The 12,798-nt window shown below is 47.6% G+C and overlaps 1 protein-coding gene across 1 annotated transcript in view; it reads right to left on the bottom strand.

Annotated features, from left to right (window-relative positions):
• LOC147106694 (uncharacterized) overlaps positions 1-12,798 on the bottom strand; it is a 75,106-nt gene that overhangs the window by 32,380 nt on the left and 29,928 nt on the right. Inside the window, exons 13-14 of the mRNA XM_086007742.1 lie at positions 12,206-12,302; positions 6,520-6,643 (exon numbers count right to left, since the gene is read on the bottom strand). Coding sequence (XP_085863868.1) covers positions 6,520-6,643; positions 12,206-12,302 — 221 coding nt within the window. The remainder of the gene's footprint in view (positions 1-6,519; positions 6,644-12,205; positions 12,303-12,798) is intronic.

Raw genomic sequence — 12,798 nt, 5'->3', positions numbered from 1 at the left:
GCATTCTACTTCATTTATTTACTCCATTTAAGCCCACCCTCCATTATACCAATGTGACATTTTATTTATGACATCCACCATGGTTGAGTGAGACTGCCAATCTGTGCTGAATTATACGTAGCTCAATCCGATGGTCTCACAATTATCCATAACTCGGCTGAAATTCCTTAAACTGGTTTCAATTAGAATCTTTGCAGCCAAAATAGCCTAATCGTGTCGGCTAGATTTAAATCAAAGAGCCAGACTTGCATTTTAACTATGCTGTCCAGAATGTCCCAGGTTTTATCCCCAGCCTGTGCTGAGTTACCTGATCTCAGCCAGGTAGCAGCATGGTTGCTGCAGTTTAGCATCAGCACCCTTTGGTTAGTGAGGGGACAATCAGCCAGTGCTCCTGCTCTTGATCATTACTGAGTGATCACTGCCGGAAGTGTGCCATGTGGGTTTGGTCAGGAGTAGGTGGGGAAGTGATTTTCCCATGGTTTGAACAGCCTGCGACACTCACTGTGTAGGCTTACCCATGAATAATGTGCGCTCAGGCGAGGTACTGGAGGGCAACCAGCCTCCATGGAACTAATGTCCAGCAAGAAGTTAAATGCTTCCAGGAGAGAAGGAAGAAAATTGGCAGGGAGTGCAAAGAAATGACAGTGTTAACAAATTAACTGCACCTGCCCGGACTGGAACTGAAGGAGTCACTGTAGAGTGTGTAACAATTCAGAGGGACCCTGAGCCACTAAAATCCCCATGCTTTGTATTTGTAGATCAATGCAATGTGTGTTGATCAGAAATTAATTAAAATACTGTATTAATCTTCATGTGGACCATACTTTTCTAAAGCAAAAAAACAATTTAACTTGGAATACAGCCAGTTTATGATGACTTATTTCTAGGGCTGGGGGTGAGAGGGAAGGTTCGTTTGAGGTGCAAATATGCAATACCACCCCCTATGCATGTCAATAAATTGTTTCCACACTCTAGATTCCTTTGTGCTACACATCTTCCCCTCATCAAAGAGGGTGACAGACACAAGTTCTGAGAGCTCTGCTGACATAACACTAAGGGCTGGATTTTAAGGAGGAAGACGGGTTGGGGGCTCCGAGGTGGTCGGGAAACCCGAGAGGCCGGGTTTCCCACAGGCCCTGCCGATTTTAACGGCAGGGCCTGATTTGCATGCGAGGCCTCGGTTTCCTGCCCGCAGCCAGCCAGATTGGGCCGGGCCGGGCCGTTAAAAGGATTTGGAGGGGGGGGCGGGGGGCGGTCAGGCAGAGATCGAGAGATCGGGGATCAGGTCGGCCCATTAAAAGGATTGGGGGCAGGGGTGGTCGAGCAGAGATTGGGGGGGAGTGGGGGGAGAGGGGATCGGGGCCGGATAATCGGGTGGGTGAAGGGAAAAACGTGGCCGGTCACCGGAGGATCATGGGTGGCCTCAGCATCATCGGTTGGGGTGGGTGAGGGTCGGGGAAGGCCTGGGGGGGGTGATCAAAGACCTCATGAGGGGGATCCAGGAGGTAGGTATAAAGGCACTTACCTCCTGGATCCAGCAGTCCCCGCCTTGCAGTAACTGCCGGGAATTATGTAAAACCCGTCCACATGCAGTTAAAAACAAAATGGAGGTTAAAAAAGAGGCTTCCAGCCTCATTATATTTAAATTGACGTCGCACCTCCTGGGAACGGGTTGGCTGCCCGCCCCTGTCGTGCTTCCCATCCTGCCGCCGTTAAAACCGGAAGTGTAAGGTTGGAGACGGGTCCAGGCCGGGAATCCGACTTTTAACAATTTAACTACCCTCATGCTCCAAACCCACCCGTTTTTTGTTAGTTTAAAATTCCCCCCTGTTGTGTATGTAACCGTTTACCTTTAAGGGAACTATAGAATGTAACTGTTCGCCTTTAAGAGCACTACTTTAGGGTGGCACTATCTATTGGCTCATGTATACTGTAATACCGATAGTGACCACACCAGTATATAAGGGTTGTGATACGTTAACTAGGGCAGAATCGCCCGAGCCTCTGAATAGTAAAGACGTGTTTTATTTTGTTAACAGTGGAGTCTGTGATTATTTATAATACAACCCACAGACTTAACATTGGCGACGAGTCAGGATTCGAACCCTGCGGCAGTTGTTCCACGGCGGCTTCGTCCGAAGACAGGACGTTGAAGAGAGGTTTCAATCCTCACCAGTCTGGAACCGACAGGCTGGAAAGCGACAGGCATTAGGACCCTGAAGCCTCCATAACCTCGTGGGTAAGCCGCAGCGTTGGCTGCAAAGACAGGGCGATCGCAATCCCTGATAAGAGCCGCGGTGAAACGCGCGAGCGGGTAAGCCAGAGCCCGGGAGGGAGCGAGCAAGAGCCGCGCGAGCGGGTGAGCCAGAGGCCGGGGGCCGCTTTCAAGTGCGAGGCGCAGCCGGGCCATCGATCGCATCCGCTGATAAGGCCCGCACTCGGCCTGAAAGTCAGCGTCAGGGAACGGGTGATAACCGCCATTGAAGTGGGCGGAGAGCGCCGAGAAGCGCGGGAAAACCGCCATCGAAGTGGGCGGGGAGAGCGAGAAGCGCGGGAAAGCCGCCATTTTTCGCGGGGAAACCGCTGAAGAAGAAGGAAGAAGCGGGAAACCGCCATCTTGGAAATTATTAAGAATTTCAGGAAAGTAATAAGATTTTTCAGAAAGGCTGGTGTGTTCTCAAGAAGAGAGGGAAAATAAGTATAAGTACAGCAATACTTGTGGTGTTCTCAAGAAGAGAGAAGAAAATTAATTAGAATTTTCAGAAACAAGAAATAAGTAAAGCAATACTTGTGGTGTTCTCAAGAAGAGAGAAGAAAATTAATTAGAATTTTCAGAAACAAGAAATAAGTAAAGCAATACTTGTGGTGTTCTCAAGAAGAGAAGAAAATTAATAATAAGTAAAGAAATACTTGTGCTGTTCTCGGAAAGAGAAGAAGATGCCTAAGCGAGGAAATATTAATGATTTTAATGCTGAAATAGAAGACAGGGCCACGTATGGGGAACGCATAGGTATATATTGCGTAGCCATATACGCCAAGGCAATAACTTTGTTAAATTCGATGGGAGCAAAAACATACGGGCTCTTGAAACATCTAATAGCACCAGTTAAACCAGTGGACCAGACCTTCGAAGAGATCGTAGCAGTGCTGAAGGATCAAATTACTGCAAGCATTTCCAAATGCTACCGTTGTGGAAAGACAACGCACGACCAGAATCAGTGCTGGTTTAAGAATCAAGAGTGCAGGAAATGTGGCAAACTGGGTCACATCGCGAAGGTATGCAGGTCCAGAAAGAAGACCAACAAACAAAGGAAGCCACCACCACAAGAAAAGTACAACAAGGTGCATCAGGTGGCTGAAAAGAGTTCAGACGAACAAAATTCAGACTCAGACCCAAACAGCCAGGAGTTGGATAGTCTGAGAATCCACAATGTGGGTAAAGTAACTGATCTACAGACGATCTGGGTCACACTAAAAATAGCTGGAGTCCAAGTACGAATGGAGCTGGACACGGGATCAGCTGTATCAGTCATCAACCAAAAGGACTACCACCGACTATTCTCTCACATACCCTTAAGAAATACCAAGTTCATATTACAGACTTACACGGGGCATCGCGTATACCCCATGGGGAAAATAAGAGTCAAGGTGAGAGATAGGGGTAAAGTACACCCAAGAATGAATTTGTACGTACTACCTGAGGGAGGACCACCACTTCTAGGACGGGAGTGGATCAAGAAAATAGACATGGAATGGCACTACCGACAAGCAATGACGAGTGAGGACTCGGTGCAGACAAGCAGCTCAGACTCTGAGCCGGAAGACGATAAGTCCAGCTTATGTATGAAAAACAAGGTTAACATTAACTCACGGACTAAGGTTGGAAAATCGATGGCGTGCATAAAGACAGAGAATTCGGAGTCTGTTCAAGCTACAGACATATGCATTACGGAGGAACACCGGGCTCGAACTCAACGCTATTTCAAAGTACAACAACAATTAGAACAATTAAGTTACCGCCTCGTACAAGAGATGAAAACAATGAAAAAGTTCTATGACACCGAATGGGAGAGTCTGGAAAGACAACAGAACCTACTGGCTCAAGCAGAGAGCGACCATAGAGCCATCGTGACCAATTACCGATCACATCTCCCTGATGATGTTCAGGGGTTAGAATATTTGCATGATCTAGAGATACAGCAGAAGGGCAAATCACGCTGCACTGAGGATTTTGTTCTGCAATTAGAGACGGAGCTAGTGCAGGCAAAGTTAAGAGAAGTTGAATCACAGGGTGCTCTTAAGGAGATGCAGAAACAAATCTTGGACATGGAAAAGAGAAACGCTTCTTTACCTGATGAGAATAATGTGGCCATGTTGCAAGAGGAGCTTATAGGGGCGAAACTGAAAGAAGCTAAGCAAAGGATGTTGGAACTTGAAACGCAGAACCAAATCAGCGGTAATCAGCTATGTCAAGCAGAGAAGGAGTGCAAGGGTCTACATGAGAAGGTGCAATATCTCTCAGCCCAAAATAAGGGACTACTCACTCAGTTAAATGAAAGTAAACGGGAAATGGCTGAGATGGACTGCAAGAATAAAGAGTTGATGGCAGTGAGACTTCGAGAGGCAGATAGCATAGCAGCCTTGGCTGAACTCCAACAGGAAATTGCGAAAGAAGCAAATGAAGAGGAATCTTCAGGAAGCCAGGATTTTATTCCAGTTCTTCTCTACGACTCCTTACAAGCAGAGTGCGAGAAGTTGAAAAAACAGTATGAACAGGCCCAGACTACAATTCTGGAGGGGGTTAACTCAGCAACCTCCGAAAAGCTAGTTTCGTTGGAAGTATATGAGCAACTAAAGGTTGAACATGAGCAAGAAGTCCAAAGGCTGCAGGAAATTCTTGAGGAGCTCAGGGCCAAGACAGACTCATCGGTAGAAGTTCCATACATAGATGAGGATGTAGAGGTGAAAGACATGGCAGAACTCATAAAAATATGGAAGGAAGCCCAAGACAAATATGAGGCGGCAATTACCGAGGTTGACCGACTTGAAGAACAGTTTCAACTGGGAATGGGCCCTGAACATGAGCTAGAGAGCATCGAGGCGCAACTTCTCCAAGCACTGGAAGCCAAAGTACAAGAGGAAGAGAAGATGAAAGCATTGGAGAAAATGATGGATGAAATGGAGGAGTACGCTGAATTACGTCCAGGGGAACAGGAGAATGGGGAAACAGCTACTTCAGTAGAAGGATTAAATATCCTGATAACGAAATCCCTGAAGGAAGGGAAAGGATTGAACGCACAAATGAGGCCAGGAGGGAAGGAAGGGCAGACATCCGAGGAAGAGCAGGATGAATATGATTGCTTGAAGAAGGGTTTTGACCTGTTGAGTGACACCGAATGTTATGAGGATGTGGTCTGCCCAAATTGTGATGGGAACTCCCAAAGTGCTGAAATCCTGAGGAAGCACTTAAGGTCTAAGGAACATAGAGAGTTGGTGGCGCTACAGATGGCAGCCGGGAAAAGAGCTCGGAGAGTTTCAAAAAGGCAGAAAAGAAAAAGAAGAAGCAGAAAATAATAACTGTTTAAAATATTATTACTTCTACTACCTCAGTCCGAACACTACGAAAGGTGCTAAATTTGTAAAAAAAATCCAGGGACATTATCAAGACAGCCAGTGGGTTGTATAAGTCCGCACTGCTGGTTCAACAGGACGAAAGTACAAGCTGTTAAAAAAAAAAAAAAAAAAAAAAAAGGCTATGGAGGATGCTGTCTGGAACGAATTAATACCAGAGACTGAATTTATGAACTGTTCCCACAGAGACTGAACCTGTAAACTGATTCCACTGAGAGTATGTTTGTAAACTGTTATATGACGTTGACTCCATTGAGAGTATATCTGTAAATTGTTATATGACGTTGACTCCATCGAGAGTATATCTGCAAACTGTTTATATAAAGTTGAAGATTGTATGTTTAACGGGATTCTGTAAGTAATAAGCTAGGAAGGGAGGAGTGTTGTGTATGTAACCGTTTACCTTTAAGGGAACTATAGAATGTAACCGTTCGCCTTTAAGAGCACTACTTTAGGGTGGCACTATCTATTGGCTCATGTATACTGTAATACCGATAGTGACCACACCAGTATATAAGGGTTGTGATACGTTAACTAGGGCAGAATCGCCCGAGCCTCTGAATAGTAAAGACGTGTTTTATTTTGTTAACAGTGGAGTCTGTGATTATTTATAATACAACCCACAGACTTAACACCCCCTAAGTGATTAATGAGCTCAGGTTTGATCTCTGCTACGCTCCTGATCTGAGTTGCGCCAGAAAGTGGGTGGGGGGACAGGGAAGAGAAAGAAAGTCAGAAGGGATTTAAGTTGCTTGGACAGTCTCAAGCTCAAGGTGAGCAATAAGCCTATAGTCTTGGCAGCAAATGTGGTGAGGTGGCCAAAAATTTACCAGAAGATAAATTATATTAAAAATAATTAATAGAAAATCAGGAGCGTGTCACTGCTACCTGCGGCAATCTGAACTCCCCTTCGGCAATCACTCCTTCCCGATCACGGAAAAGCAACACCTCCAGCATAGCGGAATCCTCCTTTCCTCCTGACATCGCCATTTCAAACTTTGCCCCTTGGGTACTAGGATACAAATAAAAATCATGAACCATGTCACCAGTTAGAAAACAGCAGTTTTATATCCTTGAAAAACATATGACTTGATGCGGAAGTCCCACTTCAATTCACTGCCATCGGACTGCATAACTTCCTTTATGGTTTTTCAGTTTATTTTCCTTGTATGGCCACACGCCAAGCAAAGGAATGTTTTCTAAATTAAGAAATCCAAGTGAAAAGGCCTAAGGTGCAGGACATCACAAAAGGTTGAAAAGAGGAGACAAGGTGAAGAAGTAGCAATTAAGTGACACCTAGCTTGGGTTTTAAAAGCTGGTAGGAGGAATGGAAGACAGAGAGGTAACGAGTTCCACAGGGTTGAGATAGAGTAGGAGACGATGACCTTTGATTTCAACCATGAGGACATAGGAAGATTTTGTTATTTGTTACAGTGGTTCCAGATGATTGAGAAGTTGTGCCAGGCTCAACCAGAAGATGTCCCTCCTGTAATGAGACCCAATCTTTGACAATTTGCTGGTTTCCGAGTCATCCAAATCACTGAGATTCCCAGGTTCGATACCCAGCCTGTGCCGAGTGGACAACCTTACCTAAATTCTCTTTCGAGAGAAGTGGCTTCAGTGAGTCTCTCATCTCCCCTCAGATAGAGCTTGGAGTTGGGGCACATATCTCAGACAAAATCCACGATTTGGCCATGTACTCCCATAGCTTTCATCTCGAGGGCTGCAAGAGGCACTGGTTGAAACCCTTACAGAAAAAATATCGATGAAAGCAATATATCTGTGTAACCCCTGGCCCTAACTACATCACCTGATTTTACATCAATCCACAACACATTGCCTACACATTCCTCACAGCAACAACATCCAGCCTGTTCCTTTCTGATTAACCTACCAGCCTCCAAAGTACCATGACAACCCAGAACCACATTAACAAGGCTCCTCTGTAGTTCGCAGTCTCACTGGACTGCTCCTTCTTATGAATTGAAACCACAGTTGCACTCTGAACTACGAAGGATATGTATGCCTCAAACAGAATCTTATCAGAAAGGCAGCTCCACATCGAGTCAGCAGTTGCTGGCAGTGTTCTCCAAAACCAGTTCCTTGATTCCACAGTAAAAGTATACTTGAGAACTCAATAGCAGGAATGGGTTTTCAGAGGCACTCCTCTGAATGAGGATGAGCACCTTGGGCATGGCGAAGACCAGGTCATTTGGGGTATCCCTCTGACCTAGGTGAGTGCTGCATGTATTTACGCAATGTTGCTGTGCATTAGAAGTCCCCTCCGTCATACTGGTTGCAATGGTGAGTATTGTGTAATTGCAGTTGCAACTGAAAGCATTAGATTCACATTTTTCTGCAGTTGAGGACAGAATTGGGCCCAGTTGTGATGCCAACTGACGTAATAAAACTCACTACGCACTTGGTTTGAGTATAAAGCAAGGCTTTAATCAACTTGTTTCAGAACATGGAGGTCTAGTTGTCCTTCACTAGTTCCTGTCTTACAAAATGTCCCTGAGCAAGCTGGGCCCACGCCCGAGTATTTATACTCCTTGGACGGCGCCACCAGCTGGCCGTCCAGCGTTATTTCATGAGTAGTTTCTTTATGATGATGAGATTTATAACATTCTTCCTGCCTTTTTACATAGGCGAGTCGGGTGCAGGCGATCGCCGTGGCAGGTCTCGACCCCGTTCCTGATTCCATGCCGCTCCTCAGAGTGACTGTGTGTTAATGGGGCCTATTAAGGCTGCCCTGCGCGTTTCCCAGCCCAATTAAATGGTGCAGGTCTGATGACGCGTTTTCAGCCGGGATATTTAAAGGAGCCATGGCCACATTGCATTTGAAGGTTCCTCTAGGAGTGTGCAGGCAGCACCCTGCACAACTGGACTGCTGGAAAGAGTGCCAAATATGACTGCACTGAGACAGAAGGCTGCACCCAGGTTCACCGATGACTCCCTCCACGTGCTTGTGGAGGGAGTCAGAGCACGTCGGGAGGTCCTCTTCCCTGCTAATGGGCGGATGAGACCTCCCCAGGAGATCAAAAGAACCTGACTCCAAATAGCAGTGGAGGTAAACAGCAGGGATGTGGTCAGGAGGACCTGGGTGCAGTGCCGAAAATGTTTCAAGGATCTCATTAGATCAGGAAAGGTGAGTACAAAGTCACACTCACTTTCATCCTGCTGTGCCTCTTATCACATCCCCATCACTCTGCCTTCCCAACCCTACTCCTGCACATCCTTACTCACACCAACATACCGTGCACGTCCACGCATCCCTCTCTCTTTATCTACATTATCACATCCCCATCTTACTAACCACCCCTCACACTTACCCTCATCCTAATCCAATCATACCAACTAACAACACACAAGGAGGCCACGGGGCTTTGGCACCCCACTCCATCATAGTCTCCCTCTAAAGATGTAACCCATCAATTCCATACACTCATTCCATCACTCTCACTCAAGCTTCTCTTCTTTCCCTCCTTGCAGGAAAAGAGAGTCCAAAATAAGAGGGAGGGGAAGAGAACAAAAGGTGGAACGTCATCCTTGGCGACCCTAACATCGGCAGAGGAGGTTGCCTTGGAAGTTTCTGGAGTCGGCAAGCAGCTGGAGGTGGGAGACGGAGAGATGGGGGCATCTCAGCAACCTGGTGACAGAATTACATATCATACAGCAAAATGGCATACATCAGTCACTCATATGGGGACTGATGTCATCAGCCACTGAATGGTCATCATGTGCATAATGGCATCTGTACCCATTCTTCATTTGACATATCTAACTCATCTCTTTACTCCCACAGGTCCATCAAGAGCCCCCCCCCCCCCCCCAGGAGGAAGAGAAAGACGACTCCTCAGGAGGAGCCTCCAGCCTCTGTGGGTGCACCGTCACCAGACATAAGTGCACCCAGCACCGGTGCAGATACGCACATCTTGGTGGGTGTCACGCGAGATAGTGTTGTCACTTGGTGTCTCACAACTCAAGTAAACAAGAGCAGATGGTGGAGACAGGGACAGCAGTGGAGACTCCTCATCGGAGGGCGCAGGACACTTCCAGCTCTGCTCAGCTGCATGTAGACGCTGAGCCTCGGGGGGCCATCCAGAAAGAGGGCAATCCTGGAGCTACAGGAAGAAGTGCTGGAGGCTCTGACAGGTTTTGCGACCGCGGTGTCTGAAAATGTGCAGGGAATGGAGGAGTCCATCTCCAACATGAGCACCACCATGTCGCAGGCGATGGCGACTGTAGGCTCTTCCATGGATAGGATGGCCACCTGCATGGAGCAGCTAATGCACCACTCACAGGAGCACATGGTCTCTATGGAGAATAGACATCAGACGCTCATAGACCTCCTCTCTAGGAGGGATGTCAATGTAGACGTGAGTCCTCATGTGGCCCCACTGTGGTGCAGCAAGGTGCTCTCCAGCTCCTTGCGAGCAGGGAAGTGCCAGTGGCCCATGAGAGGGATGATGGTGAGAGTGGACATGGAAGTGGGGGCTCCTCTCAAAGTGCTCACGCTTCTCCCCCGTTGCCTCCCCCTCAGTCAGAGCTCCAGATGCCCCCTGGGTTCGTGATGGCCAAGTCTGCCCCTGCACAGTCGCAGGAGGAGCAGATTTTGGCGGGGCCATCACAGGCTCCAAAACCCAGAGGACGTCCGCCAAGAGTGTCTAAGCAGTCTCAGCAGGGAAGTGAACAGGCTGCCTCTACCTCTGCTGAAGCCACAGGGATAGCACCTCGTAGAAGCACGCGTGAGAGAAAGATGAAGCACAAGTTAATTCATAAGGGTAGCTACTTGGGTGTTTTGTTAAATGATTGTGTAAAGATTCTGTTACTGTAATGCTGCATTATGTTGTGCAGGGAGTTGCAGACCACGGCGATTCTGGAGACTCTGACTGGTGCGTACTGAAGGGCTCCTCCAGATCGGTCAAGGCATCTGAAGCACATTTTCAGCCTGCCTACTGTCTGCTCTATGACACACCTGGTGGAAATGTAGCTTTCATTATATCTCTCGTGAGCCTCAGTACTTGGCCTCCTCAAGGGTGTCATGAGCCACGTCTTCAGTGGATAGCCCTTGTCTCCAAGCAGCTAGCTGGAAAGTCTGTTTGGAGGAGTGAAGAACTGAGGGAGGGTGGACTGGCGCAGGACGAAAGAGCCATGGCAACTGCCAGGGAATTTGACGCACACACGCATGATGATCTTCCTATGGTTGCAGACAAGCTGCACTTTGAGGGAGTGGAAGCCCTGGCAGTTGATAAATACTCCTGGGTGATGATGGGGTGCTCTGATGGCCACATGTGTGCAGTTGATGACGACCTGCACCCGTGGGAAGCCAGCCAGAGCGGCAAAGCCGAGCGCCCGCTCAGTAACACTGGCGTCATCAGTGGTAAAGTTGATATAATTGGCTGACTTGTCAAGCAGGGCATCGGTGACCTGTGTGATGCATCTGTGGGTGGCCATCTGCAAGATACCGCAAATGTCTGCTGCAAATCCCTGGAAGGAGCCTCAGGCAAAGAAGTTGAGGGCGCTGGTGACTTTGACAGCCCGTGGTAAGGTGTGTCCACCTGCTCCTCTGGGCTGCAGGTCTTGCTCCAGCAATGTACAAATGTCTGAGACAACCTGGTGCGATAGTCTGAGCCTCCTTTGGCACTGCTGCTCCATCGTGTTGAGGAAGCTCATCCTCTGCCTGTATACCCTGTGTTGGGGGTATTGCCTCCGGTGTGGTGCAGCCCTGTGCTGATGCCCTCTGTCCTGTGCAGCATCAGGTGGTTGAGGAGAAGGTTGGTGGTGCTGCTGGTGTGCCTGGTGCTGCTGGTGTTGGGGCTCATTGTGGTCTGATTCTGAGGAACAAGGTGAGACAGTATAAAGGGCACTCGTGCTGATGGAATAGATGGCAGGTCAAGTAGAGATGCCAGAAGCAATCGATCAATGATGTGATAGGTTCTAACAATGAGGTGACACTGGATGGTGACTTTGCTGGAAACACTTGCAGCCTCTAGAAAGCTAAATCTGTGCTGGCAATACAGTCAGCAACAGCTTCTGCCTGAGGAAAGTGATCAGCTGTGAGGTGGGAGTTTTTATTGTACTTTCCACACTGTGCACTAATCAGCTGGATCAATGGCCACTCAACTTCTGCCTCACAGACGTGGTTCCCGAGCTGCGTGATTCCCGTGGTTATCCAGTGAAATTTGAAAGGTAGGGTTAAAAAGACTCTTAACGGTCTGACAAGTACCTAATAATGGTTTAAATTAGCTCACCTGCCTCTGCCGGTCGGGTCGCTGCTGCGCCGGCAAACACACCCAAGGGAAAGGCACGTGGGGGGCCGGATGATGGCGGGTTCCCGACTTTCTGCAAGATTTTTCAAATTTCCCACCCGACCCGCTCCAATCGCGCCTGCACAGACCCCAGAAAATTCCGGCACCACTGTTTAGGTTCCCAAATGAAGAATGGCCACTTGAGTGAGATACTGGAGGACATCCATCGCCTGTGGAACTGTGCCCCAGCAGGAGTCAGTTTGGAGAAACAGCAGATAAAGCAGGGGGGTGGGGTCTGCGGCGGGTGGGGTAGCATCACTTACCCAGTCAGCACAGACTCCACGGCTGACTTTGCAAAATCACTCTTGGCTGCTTCTGACGCTTTTAAAATTCCAGATTTAGACCCAGTGACAGGCAGATCTATCAACAGGAAAAAAAATCAGAACACTTAGCATTAAATGAGTGTCATAAACCCAACCAATCAGATTGCAGAGCTGGTCTCACAGTGTGTATCTTATTACCAGTGAATATTCTTTTCTCCATTTAAGTTTTGTTAGTGCTATTTCCACGGTCTCTTTCACATCACACACAAGAGATTAAAGAATGACAATGAAATATTTTACCACTTTCTCTGTTCAGGAATCCCAGCTCAGATAAAGCATGGGTTGCGTGCAGAGTACAGCTATCCTGAAACCCCCTACTGGGAGTGTATGCACATTAATGTTGGAACGATAGCAACAAACTTATGTGAGATCCCCCTATGGATGAATAGCCTGAAAACATTCACTATCAAAGCTCACACTTGAATAACAGCCACTTGTGCATGATGCTGGAGGATGACCATAAACCAGCAAGGAGACAACATCTTCAAAACATAAATTTATAATTTAAAAAGTGAAAAAGAAATTACACCCAA

Source organism: Somniosus microcephalus, chromosome 15 (assembly GCF_052327205.1).
Source record: "Somniosus microcephalus isolate GS21.2 chromosome 15, FLI_Smic_1.0, whole genome shotgun sequence".
NCBI classification, from domain to species: domain Eukaryota; kingdom Metazoa; phylum Chordata; class Chondrichthyes; order Squaliformes; family Somniosidae; genus Somniosus; species Somniosus microcephalus.
The sequence above is the reverse complement of the archived record's forward strand: the minus strand, read 5'-3'. Positions and strand labels throughout refer to the sequence as shown.